This window comes from Equus asinus, chromosome 12, assembly GCF_041296235.1.
Source record: "Equus asinus isolate D_3611 breed Donkey chromosome 12, EquAss-T2T_v2, whole genome shotgun sequence".
Lineage (NCBI taxonomy): Eukaryota > Metazoa > Chordata > Mammalia > Perissodactyla > Equidae > Equus > Equus asinus.
The window spans coordinates 48112402-48140191 of record NC_091801.1 but is presented as its reverse complement, the minus strand read 5'-3'; the positions used below and the strand labels follow the sequence as shown (position 1 = coordinate 48140191).

General features: G+C 36.5%; 1 protein-coding gene across 9 annotated transcripts in view; it reads right to left on the bottom strand.

Annotated features, from left to right (window-relative positions):
* Window positions 1-27790, bottom strand: part of VPS13B (vacuolar protein sorting 13 homolog B) — a 781052-nt gene that overhangs the window by 52797 nt on the left and 700465 nt on the right. For all 9 annotated transcript variants that reach the window (XM_044743909.2, XM_044743903.2, XM_044743908.2 and 6 more), the window contains one exon: window positions 6903-7058. In XM_044743909.2, the coding sequence (XP_044599844.2) occupies window positions 6903-7058 (156 nt within the window). The remainder of the gene's footprint in view (window positions 1-6902; window positions 7059-27790) is intronic.

Sequence of the window (27790 nt, the reverse complement as noted above, 5' to 3'; positions counted from 1 at the left end):
CACATATGTGTGTGTGTGTGTGTATATATATATATATGGTATACACACCCCCACACATCCCACTGGTTGTGTTTCTTTGGAGAACTCTGACTAATACAGAGCATTTTCACAAATTAACTCTTTTAATCTCACGGCAATGTTATAAAACTGGTGCTACTATGATTCCTTGTCTTAACAAGGGGAAAATAGGCACAAAAATATTGAATAACTTGCCCAATGATACCCAGACTGTCTGGCCCAGAGTCTGTGTTGATATCACCCTGACAGTCTGTCTCTCATTAAATTAATACCTACTAATTAAGAAAACTTAGAAATCATAAAAAAGAGAATAAAGTCTGCCCATCATAAGATAAATGTGGCAGACACCACTGGTTCCATTCCAAATAGCTGGTCCTTTCTTTTCCCTTGCTATTAAAAACTCTGATTTGGTTTAGGTCTCAAAAAGCAGCAAAGTACCCTGGGAAGGTGGACACTGCCCCTGGCTCCCAGAGGCTGTACTATAACTGGTACAAGCTAATTTTGGTAATTCCATTTCCCTTTTGCCAATGATTAGTTTAGGGGTGAACATGGAACTCTGTTTTGGCTAATAATATGAAAAGGGAAGACTGTTAAAAGGCTCTGGGATAGATTTTACTCCTTGATAATAAGGGAGACAATTTGAGAATAAAAAGCCCTCCTTCCTTTCTCTCATGGCAGATGTTATGAAAGGATATATATATCCTTTTGCAGCCGTCTTGAAACCAGGAAGGCAAATCTAAGAGGATGGCAGAGAAGCAGATATAGCACTGAGTTGCATGACTAACCAACACCAAACCTGCCTTCTTCCTTCTTGTTAGGAGATAATAAATGTAAAATAGGAATAATAATAGCATCTGCCTCATTAACTTGCTATGAAGATTAAAAAGCCCAATTTGTAACTTGAAGCTGAAAGCATCCTAAATGAAATATTTTCCTATATCATTAAGAATACTTTGTAATCCTCATTTTTAACACATCTTTACACAAATAAATATTAATAACTATTTATGAATGAACTATGATTTACCCAAAACAAACCTGCTACATTGATAGATCAAAAATTGTCATTGTTGTTTCAACTTGCATTATTTGAATAGTGAGGTTTACCATTTTATCAAAGATTTATTTTCCAATGATCTATTCTTTTGAATTTTCTTTAGAAGGAACACATGTATAAAAATCAAGCTGTGCTTAACTGTTATATTTCCCCTAGATACTCTGGCCATTATCATCTTTAAAAACAACGTTTTCACAATAACAAAAGTCAACCAAACTATGAGTCCTAAATTAGCAGCAAGCTTTTCTTTAGTATATGCTAAGGGTTACTAGACACTCAAGATAAGTCTTACCATGCCAGAGCATCGCCTAAATTTAAATAAACATTTGGAAGCTCTGAGGCAGTACTTCACTCTGTTCTGACTCTGGATATGCCCACTCCTCTTGCTTCAAAACCTTTGGGCCCCATGAGATTTAGAAGAGAATTTTGCTGTCTCTCACAGAAACCACAGAATCTGTGCAACCATCTGGGACTCACTTTGTTTAAAGACAAAGATCCTCTTGGTGGGTTTTTATAGTTTCATTTTCAACTAAAAATCCTGTTAAATAGGTTTTCAAATTTGATAAAAAGAAAACCCTTAAAAGTGGCCGGGGGGGAAGACTACTTAGATGAAGGAAAATCCAAAATGGCTACTTCCTCAGAGTGGTGCTCTTCATGGCTGCTCCCATGTAGGGTTCAGTGAGAACCATGTCTGCTTTTCTTCAAAGTGGCAACACTCACAATACCTTTATTTTGAAAATTATGGTTAGAATTTCAAGATTAATTTATCAGTTGAAGACAGCTACTTAATATTTTCTAATGTAGGGTTTCTCTTTAATACATATTTCCAGGTTTCACACTAATTCCTCTCTTTCCCCAAAGCCACAAAGACGTGTATTGAAGATTTCCACATATGATTTTACTTAGCAGGTTTCAGAACTCTTATTAGATCAGTGCCAAGAGTAGTAGTGATATTAAAGAATAACTCCAGAGCACCAGATGCACTGGAAAATGATACCTTAACCATGATTAAAAGTGTATGTATAAAGATACAAAAAAATATATATATATACATACATATATACATTTAAGTTTTTAGAGTGGTACAGCTTTCTTCAGTGAAGAGATGGGAAACATGGAAGCAAATACCTGTACATGAGTAGCTGTATAATGTACAAAATTCCTGAGAAATTTTATATGTGATCAATTTTCATTCAATTGGAGAAATGAGAGAGGTATAGGAAAGGCAGGGTACAGATAACCAAACGTCATTGTTCACATGAGCTTTAGCCAATTCTCCACTATCCAGGGGCATATTACTGTGGTTAAAGTACATCAGGGAGCTGCACACATTCACTTCCCCAAACGGGGCTTGGTAATTAATTAGGCAGCTGTGGTTTATTGCAAATTTCCAGGCCCAGGTGGGGTAGAAGGAAAGAAGCCAAGATATGAGGGAGGCAGAAATCCATGAAGCTCTTCTGGAAGCTTGGTTCCTGTCTTCCTTCCTATCCTGACTTGTTGAGGAGATCCTATGTCTCTGATGTACTCTAACTGGAGCTAATCTGAATATTAGTTAATCTACCCTGACAATAAAAAATTAAACCCAATTCAAAAGACATTATAAATTTTTGCTTGTGTGTGTGTGTGAGAGAGAGAGAGCGACAGAGAGAGAAAGACAGACACAGGAAGGGGAAAGAGAGAGAGATGAGAGACTAAATATCACTGACTACAAAGGTTTTTCACAGCTTGGATACATGTGGCAGTTGTCTTGAAGCTGGCATGGCGGCCTGCTGAACCTTTCACTATTACCTGCATTCAGTATACAGCACTTTCCGTTTGCTTCATTCTAGTTTAACTGAATTGCTGTTTCTCTGTTCCACTTTTCAGTACTCTGCTAAGGTTTCAAATGGCCCTAATATAGAGCTCAATCTCATTTGACTAGGACAAGAAATGCTAAAACTCACAATATGAATTGTGTATGTGCCTTCCATGATAGTGGGAATGAAAAATGGACTTTCCCAGCTCTTGTGGGAGAAGAGGACACTTCCTTTTAGAAAGGTAAATACAATGTGAGGGCCACTTATGCTGCTATTATTGCTCTTCAAATAGTCCTTTCCTCTTTGGCTAGATTCTACCTATTACTTTTTTTTAAGAGTATTTATTATAAATAGGGTAGAAGCAGTGAAAAATGTGAGAGGCAGTCCCTATAGAAAAGGATTATTAACATTCAACAGTACAAATAACATTTGGAAGAATCCTGAAAGTGATTTGGCACCAGATGCCTTAAAATCTGTGTATTTGACAATAACAGAGAGGAAGATTAAAAGGATTCCTTAAACTTGCAATGTATGGAAATTTTTTGTTTTGGTCCTGATCTGATCCCCTCTTTACAAAATCAAGATTTAAAAAAAAATGCTAATGGTTTGAAAAACTCAGAAATTCAGCAGAAGTTTTGGGACAAATACATATTTAGTTATTTGAAAGATTAGTGTAGCCCTAACAAGAATTTGGTGAGAAAAAACTATGAATTTTGGTTAAAGAATAAAATACATCTTTTTAGTTGGGGAATATGCATCAAGCACTGCAAAAACACTCATATCCTTTGCTCAATAATTAAATTTCATAGCAAGTTATTTTAAGGACAGATTCAGAAATTGGGACATATATTTATACACAACAATGTTTATTTAAGGATTTACTATAGCAACAGATTAGAAATTATCTAAAAGCCCAACAAGGGAACGTCTGAATGTGTTTCAATATACCATATGGTAGATTATTATGTAACCATTAAAAGGGTAATTTCAGGAAGTTTAGATACCATGAGAAGATAAGCGTTATACAGTGTTCAGTGAACACAACAAGTTGAAAAACATTTCAAGTAGGTTAAAAAAATATCTGCATAGAAAAAAAGAGTAGAAAAAGCACACAAAACTAACAATAGTATTTATTTTTGGGTGGCAGAATTAAGGGTAATTTTTATTTTCTTCATTAGACTTCTCTGTGTTTTCAGAAATATTTTATAACAATTAACAAAAATAATAGTAAACTAATATTTATTGGGTGTTTTCTTTTACAAAAGGAATATGAAGCATGGAAAGGTTAAGAAATTTATTTAAGATCATATAGGTAATAAGTACTAGGGCTGGGAAATATTTTACAATCAGAAAAAAAAAGGTAACATTTTGTGATAATTAAAAAAAAATTTTTGCCCACCACTAACTCTTTCCATTTATGGTATACTGTTGCAATGTATAATATCTGATCAGGAACACAATATATATTAATTTATTCCTGAAACTTAATATCATTCCTTGAAAATAGATAATATCTGTGCAAAAATGAGGCCCCATTGTTGTTACACAAAGAAGTCCAACAAGTGTTAGTCATGTCCGGGAATATTTCATTATTGTACTTGTAACTAAAGTTTATTGGGTTATGATAGTGGGCCAGGCAGACTGCAAGCACTTTACACATTCAAACTCATTTAACCCTCACACTAACTTGGTGAGAAAGGCATTATTACTATCCTGATTTTACCTATGAGGAAAGTGATTCACAAAGGTTAAATAACTTGCTGAAGATTACACAGCTAGCAAGGGGATAGAGCCAGTTGCCCATGATCTTTACCATATGACTTACCATGAAAACCATTTCTCCATGGAAGGACTCCGCCATTCTACTAATTGGTAAATGTTCTAGCAACCACATGCAAAAGAGTGGAATAAATTGGCAAAGTTTAGACCAGAGCTATGGCAGTCAAAGTGCGGCCCCTGGAACAGCAGCATCACCATCCCTTGAGAACTCGTTAGAAATACAAATTATCACGTAACACCCAAGACCTACTGGATCTGGAATTCTGGGGGTGGGACCCAGAAATCTGTGTTTTAACAAGCCCTCAAGAGGATTCTGATATATGTTCGAGTTTGAGAAAAACCACTGGCCTAGAGAGAAGAAAACTAAAGGGAAACATCCTAGCTTCCCTCATGTTTTTGAAGGGCTGTAACATAGAGGAGTAGAGGCCTCACAATAAGTGGTTGTGTGCTTGTTGTGTACATTTCACAAGTTCTGAGGAATGGTAAAAACTGGGTGAATGGTGATAGATTTTAGCTCAAAATTAGGAGAGAACTTTATTAAGAGCTGGAAGTAATCAACAACGGAAGGGGCTGCCATGTGAGGGAATGAGCCTCTCATCTGGAGTATTGAAACAGATGCTGAGTGACCATTTCTCAGGCATGCTGTTGAATGGGAAGGTAGATAAGACATTCTTGAAAGACCATGAGTGACAGAATCAGAAAAACAGCATGTATTAACTGGCAGATATCTATTTAGAGCATATCCATGTAAGAGAGTTCTGAGGGCAGATGGCAGTCAGTGATACTTCTTGTTCTTATGACTTTCCAGCTCAAAGCTCACACTAGCTAGGCTGGTCCCCTCATGAGTCCTTGAGTACGACCCATTTGTCCCACATTTATATCTTTGTTTATGCTATACTGCTACTTGGAATGCCCTCTCTTAATCCAAATTCTACTTTTTCCTAAGCTCAGCTCAAGTCATATTTTCTTAGTGAAACCTCTAAATTCCCTTCACATTTACTGTCAATTGTATAATCTTGGGTTTATATAAATTTACAATTTAAGAGCAAAGACTGTGTCACATACTTAGTGTCTTTCATTTTACCCTGTTCCATTGCAGGCAAAAACCAAATACTTAGAGGAATGGTCAGTTGATTAGGAAGACTCATAAGCTTCTTTTCTGAGACTCCTCTGCTGTAGTTCTCTTTTCACTTGCGTTGCCCACAATAATGAGAACATGAAGTCCAGCTCCCTGATTAGGTGCAGACCAAGAATGCACATGGTACGGGTCCTACTGTTCACCTCACCAGTTGCTTCCTGTTTGTTCTGGCATACAGCAATGGAGTAGCCCCTGCTGCTCCATACAGAAAGCTCTCCTTTTCCTTTTCCAGGGACCAAGTGCTGTTTCTATCATGTCCTCAGTTCACATAAACTCTGAATAGACTGTTGCAATCCAGATGCAGATGTGTATGTTAAAACTCTTATGACAAATCCAGCTATTATGTGTGCAGGGAAGCCAGTTTTCAGATTTTAATACTTCCTTTTTTTTTCCTACTTTTGTCATATGCTCCACGCTTGAAAAACATCTTTTAAAAACCACATTTTCACATCTTAAGAACACAAAAAAAGCGTCAGATACTTTTTTTCCCCTTTGCAGTCTTAGAACTTCAAAAACAGCCAAAAGGAAGTTTTATAAAATACGTAAAAATATGTGCTGAGAGCTGAGGTTTTATATGCCAAGAGTTAGACTGCAGTGAATTTTTACTGCAGTTAATATTAACTCCTAGGAAAAGAAAAGCTTGCTGGAGACCCAGGCCCACTCCGTCATGGGTGAGTATAACACTTTCTCACGGATTATTCTCACATGCATGAGAACTTCCTCCTGGTTATCCGCTGTTGGATTATCCAGAGTCCCCACCATCCTTTGCTTCTTTTCCTTTTCAATAAAGGCCTTTTGGCCATTTCACAGCTCGTTAGCACCTCCACCAGAAGGTAGGTGGTGACAGGGAGAAGAGGTGAAACTAAAATCAGTAAATTTTACTGCTCGTTAGCAGCTCTTGTAAAAGATGTGGGACAAGGGATTTGAAGCCATCGTGATCATCAGGATCATCAATAAGCTCTACTAAGTGCTCATGTGCACGGTAGTAGTAGGCATATCTAGTCATACCACTGTGATTTTTATTATTAATTATTTTCATTTCTTTAAGTGTCCCTTCTGTTAACTACATCAAATAATTAAGTGTTGTCCAAGTTGTGAACACAAAGGAACGTACCTGTTTTTGCACTCCACTGAGTTGCTGAACCTTGATGATGAGTGAAGCAGTTCGACCCTTGTATTGAATAGTTCTAATAAAAGTCCCAGCATGGTCCACACTGAAGGGCTCTGACCAACGCCAGTTGCCCCAACCTTCAATACAGATGTGTAACAGCTGGAGAGAGAAACAATAATCGTCATAATGCCAAAAGTGCCAACAAAAATTTAGTCCTAAAATGAAAGTCTCATTGCTGGAAAACCTTCCGATTTGTAATATTTAGCATCTGTTTTCTTTCTAACCTGCATTATTCATCCACTTCCAGCCTATTCAACCACGCTAAGAATAGCAAATATGCCACATAGAGTCAATGTGATTTTCCAGATTGTATTTTTAAACCTTCTTAAAAATAAGTGTCCTATCAAATGGTAAAAGGCCTGTTAAACATTTGAGAAAAGATCATTTCATTCATCTGGAGGACAAGAAAGTTGAAAAGTATGAAAAAACCTTGGTCTTGGCTGTTAGTTTATTCCTTCTTATGAGAAGACAGTAATTAAAGTTAAATTTGGTTTGTGGCATTATTTTTGACCCTAAATTGCCATTCTTCATGTTTTGTTTCAATAAAGAACAAAATAGCAATTTGAGAATGTAGTTCATTTAATATATTCTCCTTAAGAGCTCATACATCCAATTAGAAATACCTTCAACATGTTGAATGTACAAGAAAATGTCTTTGTTCTTTGTAGTTTTTTCCCCCACTTATTGTAACTTTTACCAGTTGAGTAACGTGTTTCATATTCATATTTAACCATATAGAATTGCCACTGTTGGTAATATTTGGATTTCTTTCACGGTCATCAAATATTTCCTCTTTCCACTTCTCCCAACTAACTGCAACTAAGAAAATCAGTTTAACTGAACAAGTATTCCAAAACAACATAATAATTACTGCTTCTTTAGGACACATGTTTAAATAAAAATAAACAGTGTTTATACAATTACTAAGTATAAGGAAATAAAACTGATATTTTAGGAAAAATATTTATATGATACAAAACATACTTTCCTTCATATCATATATAATTTTGTAGAAGAGCTAACTAAAGGCTAATTGCATGAAACATTTTACCAATTAAGAGAATCAATAAAACTGAAAATGTTCTGTAAGGGCTATCATAATAGGTCCTTAAAATAAATACATTAAGAATTTACATGGGAATTGCCATAATAATAAAAGTCTTTTGATGGAAAGATTATTTTTTAGTTTTAGCATTAGGAGGAGCACTTATAAAGTGTTTAAATTTAAAAATTTCCCAAGGTCATTGGTTATCACAATATGATTTTTCATGGATAATTAAGGGAGGGCTTTTTTCAATTTTTAAATATCTTAATAAAATATTTTTTAAAAACCTCCTAACTCATCTCTGTGTTTTTAATATAGCCCCATTCCAGTATAGCCCCCTCCACATAATTGCCAGTGATCCTATGAAATCAAAAGGCTACCATTCAGATGACTTCCAAAAGGAAAGCTAATGACTAAAAAACAAAACAAATACAAAAAGCATACTGGACAGCAAATACCTTTAGGGAAAATTTGGTCTTATATGCACTCTACAAGATAAAAGCATCAGTATATCTTTGATGTTTAAATATCAGTTATAGGAAAAAAAAAAACACTAGCAGTGTTTGGAATCATTTCAGTTTTTTTGTAGCAGCCATTGGGAATAAAGCTCAGGGCACAGACAAAACTAAAAGAAACAAGAAAGTTGTTTTCTTTAGAGAGACTAGTAGCTGGGAGTGACAAAAAAATAATGAGGCAAGGTATTTAAGGTCAAGCTCAGCTATATTTTTCCTGAAAATTCCATAGCCTCTAAAGAAAGTTTAAATATACACAATGTAATTTTAATTGAGGAGTGTTCACATTTGCATATGAGCTCAGTTTTAAGTAGCTGCTCACACTGTGTAGATAGCTTTTAATGACTGAATGCCACCAAGGAATATGCTGTCAGGTTTCAGTTGGCAGCTATTTGTTCTCAGAATGTTGGTGCAGATATTTTCTTTGAATTATGAAAATTCAGATAACTTGTTCACATAGAAAAGTTAAGTGGGAGAAAAACATAACTTCTCCCCACATGCATCATCAGTTGAGTATTTTCATTCTTTGGTCTACTGTTAAAAAGCATCTAAATATCATTGGCAATTAGATGTATATAATTTATTAGGAAAGGCATCATATTCCTAAGAGAGGAAATCTACCAAAAGGAATTCAGGAGGCGCAGCAGTACTTGGTCTTTCTCATGGTGTAACTGATTCAGGCACTAGACAGCCGTGCTCAGGCACCATGGACATCAAGTGAGGCTGGGAAGTTTTGTTCTTACTGGACCCACTGACTAAATTTCACTGCCACAGCTTCTGAAAAGTTTTTATTTAATAACAAACACTCATATCTATTTTCATTTCTATGTCAAAGGCATGAAAGTGTGAAATTTGTGTTGGACTACCTGATCATAATGAGATTTCTTTCTATCATTCATCCAATATATTTTTATTACTCAGGTACTACAAGGAAGGCACTATGCTAGGCGGAAACAAGGAAGAAGAGTTGTTCTTTGCCCCACAAGGAGTTTAATATTTTATAAGGAAACTAAGATGTGCAAATAGCTAACAAGGCATTAGGAGAGGTACAAAAGTGATACTGGAGTCTAGAGAAGGGAGGGCTTGTTCTAGGCTGCTGTGATGAGGAAAGATTTATGAAGCAGTTGAGTTCAGAGTTTGGGCAGGAGTTCAACTGGCAAAGAGATGACCCCTTATTTCCGGGCCAAAGTGGCAATCTGAGATGTGAAAGTTTGAAGGTATGCTTGGGGCAAAGTTAATAGTCTCGACTGGTTGGAGAAAAGGGAATAGGAAAAAAGAAGTGAGGGATAAGGTCAGATGATAGATCTAGATTGTGGCCAGCCCTGCTTTACTAAGCTAAGTCATTGTGCTTCATTCAGGAATTAGTGGGTAGCCACTGAAGCCTTCTGTCTAGGCAAGCGATGTGTTGAAAGGATGGTCTTAAGAGTGGAGTTTGGAGGTGGGAGGACAACTGCAATAGTCAGGCTGAGAGGTAAAGTGGGCCAGAAAAATGGGGGGGAGGAAGCAATGGGCTTAGCCCAAAATCACTATCCCTTCGCCTGGAGCCCAAGGTATTTTTACATTCCTTATCAATTTGGAAATTTTCTTTCCCTCTTTTCTATTAAGTTTCTCTTACTGACTCACTTCCTTTACCATCTTTTCCATTAAGGCTTTTCATTCTCCTTAGCCTACTTAACTGGTGCCTAATATCTTCCACTGGGGGAAAAAAGTCAAATACGAACCGCTCTTGTTCGAACTTTTCAATGGGAACTGAACCTAAGTAATAAGGCAGGTTGTACAGTGGCCACACTTGTTGGAAGATCCCAAGGGGCTACATTTTCTTTTTCTCCAGCAGACCCCCCCAGTGCTGCAGTGGCAGCCAGACTAAATTTGTAGTTTTTCCACTGAAGATCTCAAATGGGAGCATATACAGCTTTCCATTCATTTTTTTTCAATACAAAATAAAACTAAATTACTCATCAGGGGATTTGGGATCAGCTCTCAGGACCACCCACAGACAGATCCAAAGAGAGAATTCCTGATTTGATATATTACAAAGGAAAGAAAAACAAGATGAAATCTAGGAAAACAGGGTACAATAAGGAAGAGAAAGTGATGGTTAAGAAATTAAAAAAAATTGTATCTTAAATATAAATGAAGGTACCAGATCCTTTTCTGTTAACTTTATTTCACTATTCATTTTAAAACTGTTATCAAGATTATTTCTACCTAAACAACCATAAATTAAAAATTTGTCTTCAGATTCACATGCATTTTTTTGCATTTCATAATAATTTACTGTGCAATAATATGTAATGTTCTAAAAAAGAAACTGAAAATCTAAATAACTTCAAAAAATTTCCCATTCCATTGTATTCTTTGTAGAAATTTTAGGAGTTCTAAAAAATTAACATGCAATCCAAGTGAAATAACTACTGAATATATGTATATATTAATATACATTAATATTTATCTGTTATGCATTACCATACATATTAAAGCTTAGGCACCATATTTATTTTTTAAACTTCTAAAATTATCACTATATCCCAAGAGCCCAGTGCATAGTAGGCATTCAATACTCGTTGAATAAATGAATTAGGATTATTAAAAATTAACCCAAAGTTGATATTCAAAAATTTCAGTGGTTGTATTTCTGCAGAAAATAGCATAAAATGAGTATCAAATCCAAATATTTAGGAACAATTCCTATTTTGAATGATCTTTCAACACAGGAGATTTGCTTTATTTATGCAGATAATGATACTAAATTAAACTACAAATTAATGTAATCCCTTAGAGCCATAATTCAGACATTGCAATATTGATATTAAGGCATAAAGCAGACCTCAAATGATATACTAGGTAACCATCATGAGTGCAAATTCAGTTAAAATATTAAAAAAAAAATTCTTGTCTATCTGGAAAGCTATAGACCAAATTAAACAGATCAAAGTTAAACTGCTATTTTGGAATGCATAATTGGAACTGATAGTACATTTTATACCAATAAATTAACATAAAAATAAAATGAAATATGTCATCATGATTGTTTTTTCAAAGCAGTTGAATTTCAGGATGTTCAGAGTATCTGAAATAATGTAAAAAGCAAGTAGAAAAATCTCTAGATAACGGCCAATGCTTGGTGTCACCTTGATTCACTTCTGGATCTCTTAGGACCCTACATATCCTTTCACATTTATAGAATACAATCTTGCACCTAAAAGAATGGTAAAGTGGAAAAAATCAAACAATTATTTTCTAGTGGATAACTTGGACTCTTTGATGCAGCGTATTTTGAAAGAAAAAAGGAGAAAGAGAAAGAAAGCTTTCCAAATCAATCTTTCAGGAGGTGATAGAATGGAGGCTTTACTGTCATCACACAAGTGTCGGGCAGTTTATTCATCCACAAAATATGCATGCTTGTAGGTTTCCCCTCAAGACTGTGTGAATTCAATGAAGGCCACAAATACTGCACAGTCAGCATAAAACAACCTCTTAGAAAAGAAGGAAACCTGGCGCACTTACAAAGTGTTAGTTAGAAGGAAAATTGTAGCTGGAGAGTAATCCTTGTATCAAAAATCTTAGTTTCAGATATTCATTAACTCATCAATTCTACATAGGAATTTATTCCAAGGTAATAATTATAGATATGTGAAAAGATTTACCTAGATGTATGCTTATTCCAGCACTGATTTAGTAGTGAAAATTTGGCATTACCAGGATATTGGTCAAATAAAATACAGTAAAACAATAAGAGCTATCAGTTATTATACACACACTCTGTGCCAAGCACTGGGCTAAGTGCTTTTTATATATTTCCTTGTTTATTCCTTACAACAATCTTACAAGCTAGATACTTTTGTGTCATTTTATAGATGAAAAAACTGAGTTACAGAGAGGTTGAGTGACCTGTTCAGGGCTATGGTGCTGGGGAGGGCAAGGTATAAGTTTTGAACTGAGGTCTGTTTACTCAGACCCTCTATTCTTAACCACACTTATACTGTAAAATCCTCTCAAGCCACTGAAAAAAAATCCTGGGACAAAAAAGCGTTAACAGCATTAGTTAGCAATAGATTAACTAAAAAAAAAAGCAGACTACAAAAAGATACGTAGGTATATATCCCAACTTTTGTACAATGAACAAAAAGTATATATGCCTATTCTTAAGGGAGAAAATGGCTAGAAATATGCCAGAATGCTAACAGCGGTTATCTTCGGGTTACAGATTATGTGTTTTGTTTCCTTTTTGTGTGTAAGTTTTGTGTGCTTTTATGTAATTTCCAAATTTCATACTATAAATATGTATTACTTTGCAATCAGGTAAAAATTAATATTACTAAAATGAGAAGTATCTAATAGAAGACGTACAGCACTTGCTTTTCAAATAAAAAGAAATATATTTCTGTTTTAAAACCTCAAATTCAGTCTGCTGCATGAAATCTCCCCATATGTCCCAGGCAGTGGCACAGCTTTCCCATGTGCATTGCTGGCACATTCCTAAAAGGGGGACAGATCCTCAGTTCGTCTCTGTAGCCTCACCGCTCCTTGCACAGGGTCTGGCTTGCTATATTACTTATTCACATGATTCTTGGAGCAGTTTAATGTAATTATTTGAGACTTTTTCCTAGGGCAATAATTTTTTTTTCAATTTAGCAAATATTTTTAGGGTCTACATCTATTAAATGTTTACCATAAGCCAACTAACGATACTACACATAGTGGATATAGAGACAACTGGGACACATTACTTGCACTGAAAATTCTCACAACATAGTGGAAGAAACAGATATTTAACAAGAAAGTTATACTGCAAAATTTTATGAGAGGAAGAAAAAAACTGTTGTAGGACTCCAGATGTATTCTGCTTAGGGAAGTTAAAAGATTGACCAGAGGACATATTTTACTTGCTCCCAAAAAATAACATGAAAAAAGGCACATTGAAATAGAGTAAAAGACATAGGGGACTGTGATTTCTGATAAAAGCAGGTGACAGCCTAACTTGGAGTCATTCTTTCCGTACAAAATTAATGTCTACAAAGCACATTGATTCCATTACAAAGACAAGTTGTAGCAGCAAGCTCTGGCTTCAAATCATTTGTGCAAATAGCTTCTCATCAATGTAATTTGGAAGATTAACTTTATATTATGAACGCATTAGCTTACATGATTCTAATAGCTTTGATCATAACCCAAATGGAACTTATTGAATTTTGATCCTGGCAAGGAAAGAGTCATACTGCAATAAAACCACTGTTTCGGATGTCAGATCTTGGTCTTGGGGAGCCAAGAGCCATATGTATAGATTCTTAGGGATGAGGAGAGGTGAGAGTTAGGGAGGGGACCTGCCCTAGACAGAGTGGTACAGAAAGGGAGGTTGAAGAGGCAGTGAACTCTTAGGTTAGTACCTGCCACTTCCCTTCGGAGCGTGAATCATCAATAAACAGCAGGGACTGAAGGGTTAAAGACATCAAAACAAAGTATCTGACAATTGTTGGGCTGTTTGAAATAATGCTATTCACTACCTCTCTGGTCTTTCTACATCTATTCAGAGATAATAGCTTGTAGGAAACAAAAGATTCCAGCAGCAGCCACTGTTTTTTTATGAGTGGTCATCACAAGACAAACATCATAGATGAACTTTCTTCAGGAAAAACAAACAACAAAAACAGTAGTTGTGAACAAAAGAAACTAGTTTTCATGGATTTTGACAGTTTGGGATAGCCGAGAAGCATGAAAGGATGCAGGAGAAACTTTCACCTCTGTATCATTGAGAAATATTAGGAAATGCCAGCTAAAAAACGGGAAGTGAAATAGGAACTGACTTTATCATCCTGCCCGGTAGCTGGGGATACGAGAATAAAAATCTCACCATTCCTCAAGTGATAATAGAGTCTAACCAAGGGCAATCCTTGTAATATAATCATTAATAAACAGCAAAAATGATATGAAAATGAGCCATGAGACCTATGAAAAAACACTGCAAAGAAAAGGAAAGAGAATATCATGTTAAAAAAAGAGGGAAAGAAGCGCTGGCCCTGTGGCCGAGTGGTTAAGCTTGCGTGCTCCGCTGCAGGTGGCCCAGTGTTTCGTTGGTTCGAATCCTGGGCGCAGACATGGCACTGCTCATCAAACCATGCTGAGGCAGCGTCCCATATGCCACAACTAGAAGGACCCACAACTAAGAATATACAACTATGTACTGGGGGGCTTTGGGGAGAAAAAGGAAAAAAATAAAATCTTTAAAAAAAAAAAAGGGGAAGAAGAGACTAGTTAATGTAAGCACACTGTTGCAGAATTCAGGAAAAAAGTCTCAGGAAAGTTTTTCATTTTCTCTAAAAATACATGATTTCTATAAAACTGTAGAAAAATATAGAGAGGAAAGAACAGTCTGCTATAAACAGAAAACAGCCTGAGGTTAAAAAAAACTAGATGATAGAAAAAGGGATTTAGGTAAGAAATAAATGCAAAGAAACTGAAAATGCATTGGCAGAATAGCAATCTACACTGATGGAAATAGAGCAAGTATGAATAACTGTTACAGGAGAAAAACTTGAAAACCTTTACAATTATGCAGAACAAAAAGACAACTGGATGAAGAAACATGGGAGAAAATGTCATAGGTATGAAAGAAAAACAACATACATATAATCAATATAAAAAAGAAACAATGTCATTCATATCTTATAAGTGTTCATAGTTTTAAAACAGTGCATTGTGTCATTTCACCGTATAGTTTATGATACATCATTTGAATTTCTATGGGCAAACTGGATGTTGAATCTTACACATTTCTAGCAAAGATTAAGGCTTAAAATGTTTCAATATATCTATAATCAAGTCATAGAATAATTTTAAAATTAAAAAAGATTTTTCATAAATAACTATGAACAGACATCTAAAGTCAAGAATTAATTTATGGTTTTTCACTGTTCAGGCATTAGTCTCTGTTCAATCTCTGGCTGAAATTTACATACTTAGAGAAAAATAAGTTAAAAACAAGCAAGAGTAGTATGAAGAGTATGGCACTTTTGACTTACACATTATCTACAAAACAATGGGATGCTTAATAGGTATTCTTTGTTAAAAAATTATCTAAATCTAAATTATCTAAATTAGGGAAAAATAATTTACTTCACAAAAGTTTTTGCAGAAAGATTTAATGAGCAAATTCTCTCATATATTAAAACATATAATTTTATGCATAACTTTTTTGGAACATATCAATCACGAAATCAGATATAAATGCATACAGCAAAAAAAGTATGAAATGATATATAGGCTTGTTTTAAAGAGATCATTTCACTACTACACATATCTATTATTTTCATGCTTCTAAAGGGTGTGGGCTTACCTATATTTAAATGACACGTGGCTGAAAAAACATGAGCTGTGATATTAACAGCTGCCTTACGTCTAGAATTGTGTAACAGTCTTTGGGACTGTTCACCTTTGATACTATCACCAAGAGTTGAAAAGTGAAAATTCAGAGAGATTTGATATGTATGTGTGTGTGTGTGTATAGAAAAGGATGGTCTGTCTATAAAATATGAAATAATTCATATTTCTTTTTAAATAATTAAGTAAGATAAATAAAAACTTTAACTGCTTAATTGAGTTCCACTAACAGCCAGGAGACTTTGGTGCTGTGTAGACACACTCTCCTGACAGCATGATAGTCCATGGTCATCATGTTTTTGGTTGGAGCCAACTCTTCAATGGAAGAGATAAAAGTATGTTGGATGGAAATAATAAAGAATAATTTAATGAGCTGAGAAATGGAAGCTAGTAAGATAAGCAACTGGAGACATTCTTTGATAGTCATTCAGATTTGGAAAAATATTCTGAGTTTGTAAGCCAAATTGTCAGGTTTTGTTTGTTTGAAAAACAATTTTGACTAAACACAAATATAAATAATAGAGAAACCTAACCAAAGTTTGAATAAAATTTTTTTTAAATTGTTCTCACATGTAACATTCATCATTGAGCAAAATTTAGTTGAATGTAAAACAGAAGACACGCCAACACGTATCCTAAGAAGAAATCAAATAGTTTTATGCAATCTTTAATTTATTTTTAGTCATTATGGCAATTTAGACAATTATAATTGTTATCCCTAATTTTTAATTAGAAAAAAAGAAGTCAACAGATAGATATAAAAGAAATCCACAATTTTTACAGTTATTTATTTTCATTTAACTAAACTGCCTTGCCATACTAAGAAAACATTTTTGTAAAGGTTAAATAAAGTATTTCATGGCAACCGCTGCTTCTTAGGGCCTGTATAACAAGAAACATGACCCAGCCAAAGTTGTGCAAGTTGGTTTTCTTTCCCAGTAAGGGAATGTGGTATCTAAGACCTTGTCCTAACTCATTTTATCCCCAAGTGTAAGTCAAGCAAGTCAAATATGAACTAATGCCTGAAGGGAAGTCCCTGACTCCAAAAGTATGGATTATTTCACATTTATCTTAAAATCTGCTCTCAGAGTTCTTAAAATTCACTAACTTGGCAAGTGAGGAATTATCATGAGAAATGAAATAATTTCATAACTATGAAGTCATCCAACATTCCATGCATCTGACACTCATTGGGCTTGGCCATGTCTTGGGCATTATTCTGACCTTTAGATAATAAGTTCTTCAATATCCTGTTCAGCATGGAAATAATTTAAAAAGTGCCACAGTATAATAGGTATGCCATTGTCTTTAATAGAGCTAATGCTTTTGTTTCACAGACTTGCGGTAATAGGTTATGATTAAAGATAATCACATTATGTACACTGAAATCTTTCTAACATTCTTAATCAGTATTTCCCATTACTTAAAAATGGCAAAATACCATGCTTTAATGGTCCAGCTGCATTCTCTTTCTCCAAGTACTCCGTATTAAAAATCACATTTAAAATTAGTTCAGTAAAGGACCTTTATGTTTAGACATCAAGAATTCACATTTGCAAAGCACTGGCTTGTGAAAAGCCTTTGAGTGTCTTGTAAAAAGCTTAAGGAATCTTCAGTATATTTTCCTCCAAAGCTATATTCCAATATCTAAAATTTATTGCCAGAAGAGGGACAGAGAGACCATTAGCAGCACCAGCAGCATTCCTCTGGGTGCTTCATAGCTGAAATAATCCCCAGTCACTCCCTTTCATTCAGGTTTGTAGAAAACTCCAGAAATCAGCCCTGGGACTGGGTAAAGTGCTCTATCACAATCCTTCCTTTGCCATTTCTTGTGAAAGACTTAAAAAGTCTTAACCAGGTCACATTGCAAACTGTTTTTAAAAAGAAATTTTGCAATATACAGGAAAAAGAAAACTCAATTCCAAACTTCTGCCTCGCATTTAAATAGAGAAAACGTATTTCCCAACAGAAAATGAAGAAATTCCAAATATGCTCTATCCACTAGATACTTAATGATCGAAACTGTTAGGGCCCCATTTACTTCTACTGGTGACTTTATAAGGCACTATAAGCTTCCTCAGAGAATGCTAAGTTTCTTGGAATCTCTCACGAAACTAACAATATTTTAAAAGAGAAAGGTAAAGGGACCAAGTCTACAGTCTACTATTTTGCTGTTTCAATTACTGCTTAAAACTGAAATAACAATGCAGTTAATAGAGACTGGACAGTAGGTCCTGGGGATTCAAATGGAGTCAGTGTTTACAGAATATTTTGGATTAAAAATCCTTGCCAGATGGTCCCAAGAACTGTTTACCTCACTGTTGACTTTAGCTATCTTAATGTCAGCAACAATAAAAGAAGCTTGTTATTGCCACTGGGGAGCAAAGACATACAATCCTTCCTCCCCAAATGGAATTGCTAGTTGCAGACAGCTGTGATCTACACAATACTAAGGGTGATATTGTTGGTTTCTGGGAATGTATTTTCATGATTAAAGAAAGAGACAATATATGGCAAACTTAACTTCAATGATGTCTACTTTTTTTTTTTTTGAGGAAGATTAACCCTAAGCTAACTGTTGCCAATTCTCCTCTTTCTGCTGAGGAAGACTGGCCCTGAGCTAACATCCGTGCCCATCTTACTCTACTTTCTATGTGGGATGCCTACCACAGCATGGCTTGTCAAGTGGTGCCATGTCTGCACCCGGGATCCGAACTGGTGAACCCCAGGCTGCGGAAGTGGAACGCGTGCATTTAACTGCTGCACCACTGGGCCGGCCCTGATGTCTACTTTAAATCAATAATATTTGGTAATTGTATGATGTACTTTCAGTTTATGATAGTAAGAATTTTTCACAGTTAAACAAGTGTGAAGAGTTGGACACACATCTGGATCTGAAAGTTGGTCTCATGTGAAGTATACTGCTAATCCCATCTTGTAGCATTCTCCTATTTTATAACAGTTTTCATTAGAGGCCATCAGGCGGCCAAAGGCGTGGAGAGATGGAGGCCAGAAGCTACTCTTAATTAAGATGCCAACTGTATTGACAGTATACTGAAAAATACATTTTGAGATCAGAGGACCTTTTTCTGTGTCTATATAGTATACACAATAACATCCAACATCATGCAGAGAATACTGTTTATAATTTCCATATTGTTAAAATAATTAAGTTTTTAAATTTATCTTCTTGAGAAATGCCAGAAACGTTACGAGAAATCTCAACATTTACTCAGTGAACATTTATCAAATGCCTATTATGAATAAGACGCAGGATTAGGGGCTGGCCCGGTGGCGCAGCGGTTAAGTGCGCACGTTCCGCTTCTCGGCGGCCTGGGGTTCACTGGTTTGGATCCTGGGTGTGGACATGGCACTGCTTGGCATGCCATGCTTTGGTAGGCGTCCCACATAGAAAGTAGAGGAAGATGGGCACGGATGTTAGCTCAGGGCCAGGCTTCCTCAGCAAAAAAGAGGAGGACTGGCAGTAGTTAGCTCAGGGCTAATCTTCCTCAAAAAAAAAAAAAAAAAGATACAGGACTAGACATGGTAGAAAACTACTTTTTTTCTTCCCCTACTCTTTTTTCTTCCTTTTACTTTCAGCAAATACCCACTACAGCCTCATCTACATTCACACTCATCCTCTTTCTTTCTCTCCTATATCAAAGAACGAGGTTGCAAATGGCCACAAATTATCTCAGCAATTCTCACCAAGAGGTAAAATCTAGTTTCTTGTCCTTTCTGGGCTAGCCTGCGGGAGAAGTTGCATGGAGGAGAACCAAGAGTACCCTGGCCAACAGCCTGGCAGCTACCAAATATGTAGGTGAGGTCATCTTGGACCACTCAGCCCCAGCCTCAAGAGTGAGCCCAGCTGGGTCCGCCAGAAGAACCTCCTAACGGAGAGCACCCGCATTTCTGACCAACAGACTCATGAGCTAATAATTTTTTTTTTTAAGTCATCAACTTTTGGGGTGGTTTGTTAAGCAGCAATAGATATCTGGTATAAACCTCTTCTCATTCAGGGTCAATGCTTCTACCTGCAATCTGGATTCCTTTCTCTTCTCCCCTTCTAAGATCCTATGCCATTAATCATTATTCCTCCCCTCTGCATCATTATCTCTGCTACTTATTTCTTCTCATATATAAACATGTCTACGTTTCTTCCATTTAAAACCCTTGCTAGACCCTGCAGCTTTCTCTAGCTAACATCCAATCAAGATTCAAAAAGTAAAATTCATGTTCATTTTCTCCATTTCCTCACCTACCATTCATTTTTCAACTCACTTCAATCTGGCTTCTATCCCTATCTTGCCCCCCAAAATGCTTTCCTTGAGGTATCAGTGAACTCCCAATTGCCAAATACAATGTTCTCTTCAGTTCTTGTCTCACTCAATCTTCTTACGGCATCTGACATCACTGATCATTCTGTCCCTCTAGATATACTCCTTTCTTGGCTTTTAGAACACTATTATGTCCTAGTTTTCCTGCTGTGTGTTAGTTTTCCTCATAACTCTTATTCCTCTTCAACAGATCCCATTCCTCAGCCTAACTCCTAAATTCTAACTATTAGTCCTTATGGTAGCCTGCCTTCAAGGTAGCCCCAATGATCTTTGCCTCCTGTTCTCTGTGCCTTTGTGTAGTTCCCTCCCACACTGAATAGGGCTTATCTGTGTAACCACTAGGATATTACAGACATGACAGTGAATGACTTCTAAGCCTAGGTAATGAAAGACACTGTGGCTTCTGTCTTATGCTATCTTGGGTCACTTGATCTGGGGGAAGCCAGCTGCTATGTCACGAGAATACTCAAACAACTCTATGAAGAGATCTTTGTAGCAAGGAGCTGAGGCCTCCTGCCAAGAGCCACGTGAGTGAACCATTTTGTAAATGGATCTTCCAGCTCAGTCAGGCCTTTACAGCTCCAGCTGATGTCTTTACCACAGCCTTATCAAAGACTCTGAGCTACAACCACCCAGTTAAACCACTCCCGAAATTCCTGGCTAATGAAACTGAGATAATAAATGTTTGTTTTATCTACTCAAGTTTTGGGGTAATTTGTTAATCAGCAATATGTAACTAATAGAGATTTTGCTATCTGCAAGTGGGATGCTACTGTAACAAAAGCCTAAAATGTGGGAGGGGCTTTTGAGCAGACAAGTGGGCAGGAGACTTGAGGAGAGTGTTAGTGAATGCCTAAGGTGCTTCAAAAGATAATAATAGAAACTTAGATGGCCTTAGATGAGGCTGCCAGTGAGAAGTGAGGAAAATGTTACTGGAAACTGGAAGAAAGGGGATCCTTGTTAAGTAGTAGCAGAGAGTTTAGCAACACTATAACCTCTGTTATAGTAACGTGGAAAGTAGAAAATGTGCCTAATAAACTATGTGATTTAGCTAAGGAGATTTCCAGGCAGTGTTGATGTGCTTCCTGGCTTCTATCTGCTGCTTATATTAAAGTCCAAGATGCGCGCTATAAGATTAAGGAAGGATTTTTAGACAAAAAGGAGCCAGGACTTGCTAGTTTTGAAAATTCCAAGAAATGGATTTCAGGCAAAGATCAAATCCAAGAGATAGCCAGGAAAGCTGGGTTTAGGGATGAACCTAGGGATGTGGCTGTAAAATCTTTTGTAAAGATCTCAGAAAGATCTAAGTTGGTGTCTCAGTAAACTATTCAAACAACAGGGCTGCTAAGACATTTAAGGGTGATGTCCCTCAGCAGTGTCAGCAGAATCCCAAAGAAGAGAAGGAATTATCTTGAAGATGTACATGGGTGTGATTTTGTCTACTGTAGTGAACCTCAATAAGACTAACAAGAGATCCACAAAGTTGTTTAAAGAGTTACATTGGCAGAAACACTGCCAACTTATACTGAAAGAGACAAAGATAGCACAAAATGTAGAGGCCTTTGGACCTTCAAAATTCTACTGGTAGAAAGCAAGCTGAGAAAACTATAAAGTGCAAACAAAGAATACTTTTTATGGAAAAGGATAGATGATTCAGAGGCTTGAACCAAGAGTCCAAAGCCATGAGCCACAGAGAATTATTCCCAAGCAGGAGTATGAATGATTACTAATCAATAAACTTCCAACATTTATCTGATTAGATTTCAGAATTTCTATGGACCAGTAACTTCTACACGTCTCTCATTTTCTCCTTATGTGAATGAGTGTTCACAGGAGTTATCCTATGCCTGTACCACCATTGTACATTGTTCTGCAGTGAGAGATAACTAATAAAATCTTCTTCTCTTAGCATTCTCTCCTTAGGCATTCTTATCTATTCCTACTGCTACCTAGGCACTGATGATAGGTCATATTTTTACCTCCAGGCCAGACTATTCTTTTGAGCTCTAGACACTTACATTCAATTTACCTATTCTACATAACCACTTGGATGTCTGATTAGAAAGGGAAAAAGGAGGGAAAGGAATCTTTGGTTATGGAGAGCCAAGTTCTTTACTAGGCACTTTATACATGTTATTTCATGGAATATTCACAATAATCTCTTAATTTTGTGGAAGAGGAAGCTGAAGCTCCAAGTGATTAAGAAACTGTGCAGTCTTACACAGATAACAAACCTTAAGAGTGAAACCCAGGTATTTATGGCTTCAAATTTGTGCTTTTTTCTAATACATCATCCTTCCTGCCCTCCAAAGTTACCTAAAATTCAATGTGTCCAAATGGAATTTAGGATCACTGTGGTGTGCTCGCACATCCTCCCTTTTGTCTCAAAAACATTGCCCTTCCATTCACTTCCCTGTCTTGGCTAATAGCAACACTATCAACTTGTCCCCTAAGTCTGAAACCTCAGAGTCAAACTAGGCCCTTCTCTTCCATGATCAATAACCAAATCCTGGTGATTACAACCTTCTAAAAATCTTCCAAACAGATCTCTCCCAATCTAAACCTCTCAGCACTTTTAAGATTTTGTTCCACTGTCTTCTAGTCTCCATTATATCTAAAGATCAGTTAGTAGTCATTTAAATCATTGTTTCTCCTATAGTTTTCCTCCGGCTGCTTTCAAGATTTTCTCTTTATCTTTGGTTTTTAATGGTTTCATTATGATGTGTCTGGGTATGAGTTTCCTTGAAACACCTGTTTGGAATCTTCTGAGCTTCTTGGGTCTGAAAATTCCTCCCTTTCACAAAATTTGGGAAGTTTTCTGGGATTATTTACTTTTTTTTGGCTCTATTCTCTCTCTCCCCTCTCATTCTTGGTTTGCAATTACTTATATATTATAAACTATTTGAAATTATCCCACAGGTCCTTGTGTTCTATGTATTTTGTCCCTGCAGTTCTATTCATTGTGTTTGAACCTTTTTTTCTCTTTCTTCTTCAGATTGGGTGATTTCTATTGATTTATCTTCAAGTTTGCTTTTTTTCTTCTGTCATGTTGTATTACATTTTTACTGCTGAGTAACAAATTACCACAAATTTAGCAGCTTAAAACAACACATGTTTACTATCTCACAGTGCCTGTGGGTCAGGAGTCCAAGCACAGCTTAGCTGGGTCATCTGCTCAGGGTCCCAAAAGACTGCAATTGAGCTGTCAGCTGGGCTGCAGCCTTATCTGGAGGCTCGACTTGGGAAGAATCTACTTCCAAGCTCACTCACGTTGTTGGCAGAATTTATTGCCCTGTGGCTATATGATGAGGGCTCTGACTTCTTAATGACTGGTGCTGGCAGCCACCTACACGCCCTGGGATTTCCTACAGCTCCCTGTCCTATGGCCCTCTTCACAGGAGGTCACAAGATGGTTATTTGCTTGTTCAAGGACAGCAGGAGTGTATCTGTCTCTCCTCACAAAAGGGTCCAGTCTCTCTTTTAGGGCTTTTACCTGATTAACTTAGGCCCACTCAGGAATTTCTCTCTTTTGATTAACTCATAATCAACTAGATTGGGATCCTAATTACATCTGTAAAATCTCTTTACATTTACCATAGTTACTTTAAAGTATATGTCTAATAATTCATATGTTAATTATCTTTCCCTTGAAATTCAGTAATTTTTTTTATAGACTCTTGAGATCTGTCAAGTAATTTCGGGTTATATTGTGGACACTGTAAATGTTAAGTTGTGGAGACTGTAGATTCTCTTATAATTGCTCCATAGTGTTAACGTTTCTGACTTAACAGGTAATTAACTTGTTTAGATTCAAACCGAAAACTCTCACACCTGCGTGAGTGGCAGCTCAGATTAGTTCAGTTCTTTAAGCCTTGGGTACAAGCTGCTTTCATTTTGTCTCACGTATATGTGGTTCAGTAATCAGAAGACAGTTGGGCCAAATTTAAACATATTATCTTTCCACTGTCTGGCTTTCCCTTTTCCAAAGTTTTCTTCTACTCTCTAGCAGCCTTGGTTGCTTGAGCTCTTTCCCCTGGTGCCTCGGGCCAGAAAGATGATGGGCCACTGCTGCACTGCTACAACTACAGTTGCCCTCAAGGCAAAGCCACAAAAAGTGGGGAATTCACTTGGTGCAGATCACTTACTCAAAGTTTCAATTCTCCAACAAAATCTGCCTGCCTTTGTTCAGTCTCCAGAGGTAGTTGTTTTTGTGTTTTACTCAGAATTTATAGCTGTTATTCACAGAAAGATCAGTTTGTCAGGCATTTACACCACACTATGACTTCTACTCTGTCTTGGGTCAGTTACTATCACCTCTCTCACTCCTGGACTATGCAGCAGTGCCTGTGCTACTCTCTGCTTGTATTCTCAATCTCCTCTAGACTGTCTTTTCAACTACATCAAAGAAACCTTTCCAAAATGCAACTGTGATCCTGTGACTCCTCTACTTAAAACCCTTCAGTAGCCAAAAGCTGCCCTATCACATATAGGAATGTCTCCTCAAAATGGATTGCCAGGTTATTCAGAACATACCTCCTCCAAACACTGGTGGGCCGTAGCGGGCTTGGACTTGTTTATGAAAAAGAATTGCTAAATATTCAGAACTTTTGCAAGCTGGTTGTTAAATCATTGGTAGCTTGAAATCAGCTATGGTAGGAGTATTTACACCAGGATAATTGGCTAACCCTACAAATCAAGGCTTCCCCACCACCACCAAAGAGCCAGTTTACTAGCACACACCACTTCAGCATGGCATGCGATTTTTATGCCTGAGTTATTCTGAACAAAACCTGAATTCCCTTAAACGTGACAAGCTGTTTATCGGTCTATGTATCTATCTACATATGTATCTTTCTCTCTCTCCCCCTGGTTCTGCCTTGTGTGCTTCTTCCGCTATTGTCCTCTAGCCCAACTTCTACTCATCCTTCAAACCCAGTCTCTGTGGAAAGCCAACTTTGACCTCTCTAGGTATGTAGTTTAACCTGCCTTTGTGTTACCATTACCTCAAGACAGCATTAAAACTGCTTACCACACCACAAGAGCCCTCAAGGCCTTGTGTACTTTCCCTTGTTGCAGGTCCATAGATGTACTCTACATTGTAGCCAAAGTGGTCAAGTTGTCCTACCATGCCATGTTGTTTCATGCCTCTGTGGCTTTCACATATGTTGGTTCCCTTCTCTGGAACACCACACCTACTCTCACTTCATTGGCCTAACTCTTATTTAAACATTAAAATTCAAAACAAACATCTCTTCCACCGGGAAGCCTTGCCAGATTCCCAACCTCATGTTAGATTTAGAAACATTTTCTTTGAGTTCCATTAAGACTTTGTCCATATCCAGATGGAACTGATTTTACTTCCTGACTCTCTTGCTTTTCTTCCCTATGGCCAGCGTTTTAATTCAGTTACCCATCATTTCTCCCTGTTTTGAACTACTGCAATAATATCCTGATGGATACTGATCATGTCTATGATAATCTGTTACTTTTCTGACTCTCCCATTAGATATAAGTTCCTTAGAAGAATGTACATATTTAATTACACATAGTAGGTCACAATGAATGAACATTTATTGATTAAAAATGAATGGGGGGGCTGGCCCCGTGGCCGAGTGGTTAAGTTTGTACGCTCCGCTGCAGCAGGCCCAGTGTTTCGTTGGTTCGAATCCTGGGTGCGGACATGGCACTGCTCATCAAACGATGCTGAGGCAGCGTCCCACATGCTACAACTAGAAGGACCCACAACGAAGAATGTACAACTATGTACCAGGGGGCTTTGGGGAGAAAAAGGAAAAAATAAAATCTTTAAAAAAAAAAATGAATGGGAGGGAAGGAGAGTAAATAAGCAGCTAGAGAGAAATAATGGCAGACAGGAGGGCTTGTGGACTGAGTCAGGCTTTGAATGCCAGATAATTTGGATATATTTAATAGATAATGGAGGAGGCTGTGAAGATTTTTGGACAGGAAAGTGTAATAATTAAAACACTATTTAGGAAAATTACTCGAGATATAGTATGCAAGATAGAGAGGGGCAAAGCTGTAATTAAGAGAATAATTGAGAAAAACTATTGTAATAGTTCATATGATAAGTAAAAAAGATAACCATTCTTGCTATATCATTACACTTGCCACTATTCTACTTAGCATTTCAAATTCCTGTCTTTCAGTCTGTATATAAATTGTTTCAGGGTTTTTACTTAACTTCTTTCCAATTTAATAATCCATATCCCTTATTTTAAAAAGTTGAGAAGTATATAAACATGTAATCAAGTAGAAAAATATCACCTTAACCCACCACTAAGAGGCAACCACTGGTAACATTCTGACATATCTCCTTCTCATATTTTTCTATGCATTTGTTCTTATTGTTAAAATCATTATATATATATGTATATATATATATATATATATAAAATGCTTTTCTAATTGATATGTGGTGGCACTTCCCTTTTCTATGTCAAAATTTAAAGGTCCCATAATAATTCATCTTACATATATGCCAGATTTTACTTAACTATTTCCTTAAAAGTGAGTATATTGGTTTTTAACTCTTTGATAGTATAAATACAATTGTGATAAATATTTTTGTGCATAAACCTTTGTTTTAATTTGGATTGTTTCCTGAGAGTGGATTACTAGTAGGAGATTTACTGGTTCAAAGGCTATGACCATTTTAATAGCTTTGATGCTTCATATCAAATTGCTTTCTAGAAATGAAGGATCAATCCCACTGCACCTTCAGTGCGTAAGAGTGTTGTTTCACTTGCCCTTTCTAAATAAACTGTAACGTGTATGCCATGTGCCATATAACAGCAGAGGCAAATGCTTGACAAATTTATCAGTTTGAACAGTTTTGCCAACACAGAATATTTCCTTGCCTCCATAAGTCTGCTTTTAAATTTTTAAAATTGTGACTGTGGCAAAAGGAATGTGCTGTTTCTCCAGAGACATGTGCACACATGCATTATCTAAATGGAGATGGAAAGAGTGGTAACTGAGTAAGAATTACATTCTAGTTAATGAAACTGACAACTGGCTGGAATTATCATAAGATAGGTAGATACTCAAAACCCGTTACTTTCCCTTTAGACAAGAGGAAAAATGATCAGATCTCACTTAAAACATTTTTACATTAAAAAGAGAACTGGAGAACTTTCTGTTTACATAGGCCCACAATGAGTACAAAAAAAATATTTTACTGTTATGTGGTGAGTACGGGTTGATTATATTAGTGTTAGGTTTAAACTATTACCTGTCATTTCTTAACTTGTGAAACATTTTACCAAGTTTCAAGTGATAGGAATACCACTTAGATCAGAGGGAAAAAATTTTAATATCAAACCTTTAGTCTCTTGAATTTTGTTAATTGAGAGATCTTAAAGCAGGGGTTAGCAAACAATTGCTTGTGGGCCAAATTTGGTGCACTGCTTATTTTTGTATAGCCTGTGAGCTAAGAACGGCTTTTATATGCTTAAATGGCTAAAAGAAATCAAAAGAAGATTACTATTTCATGACATGTGAAAATTACTGAAATTCCAATTTCATTGTCTATAAAGTTTT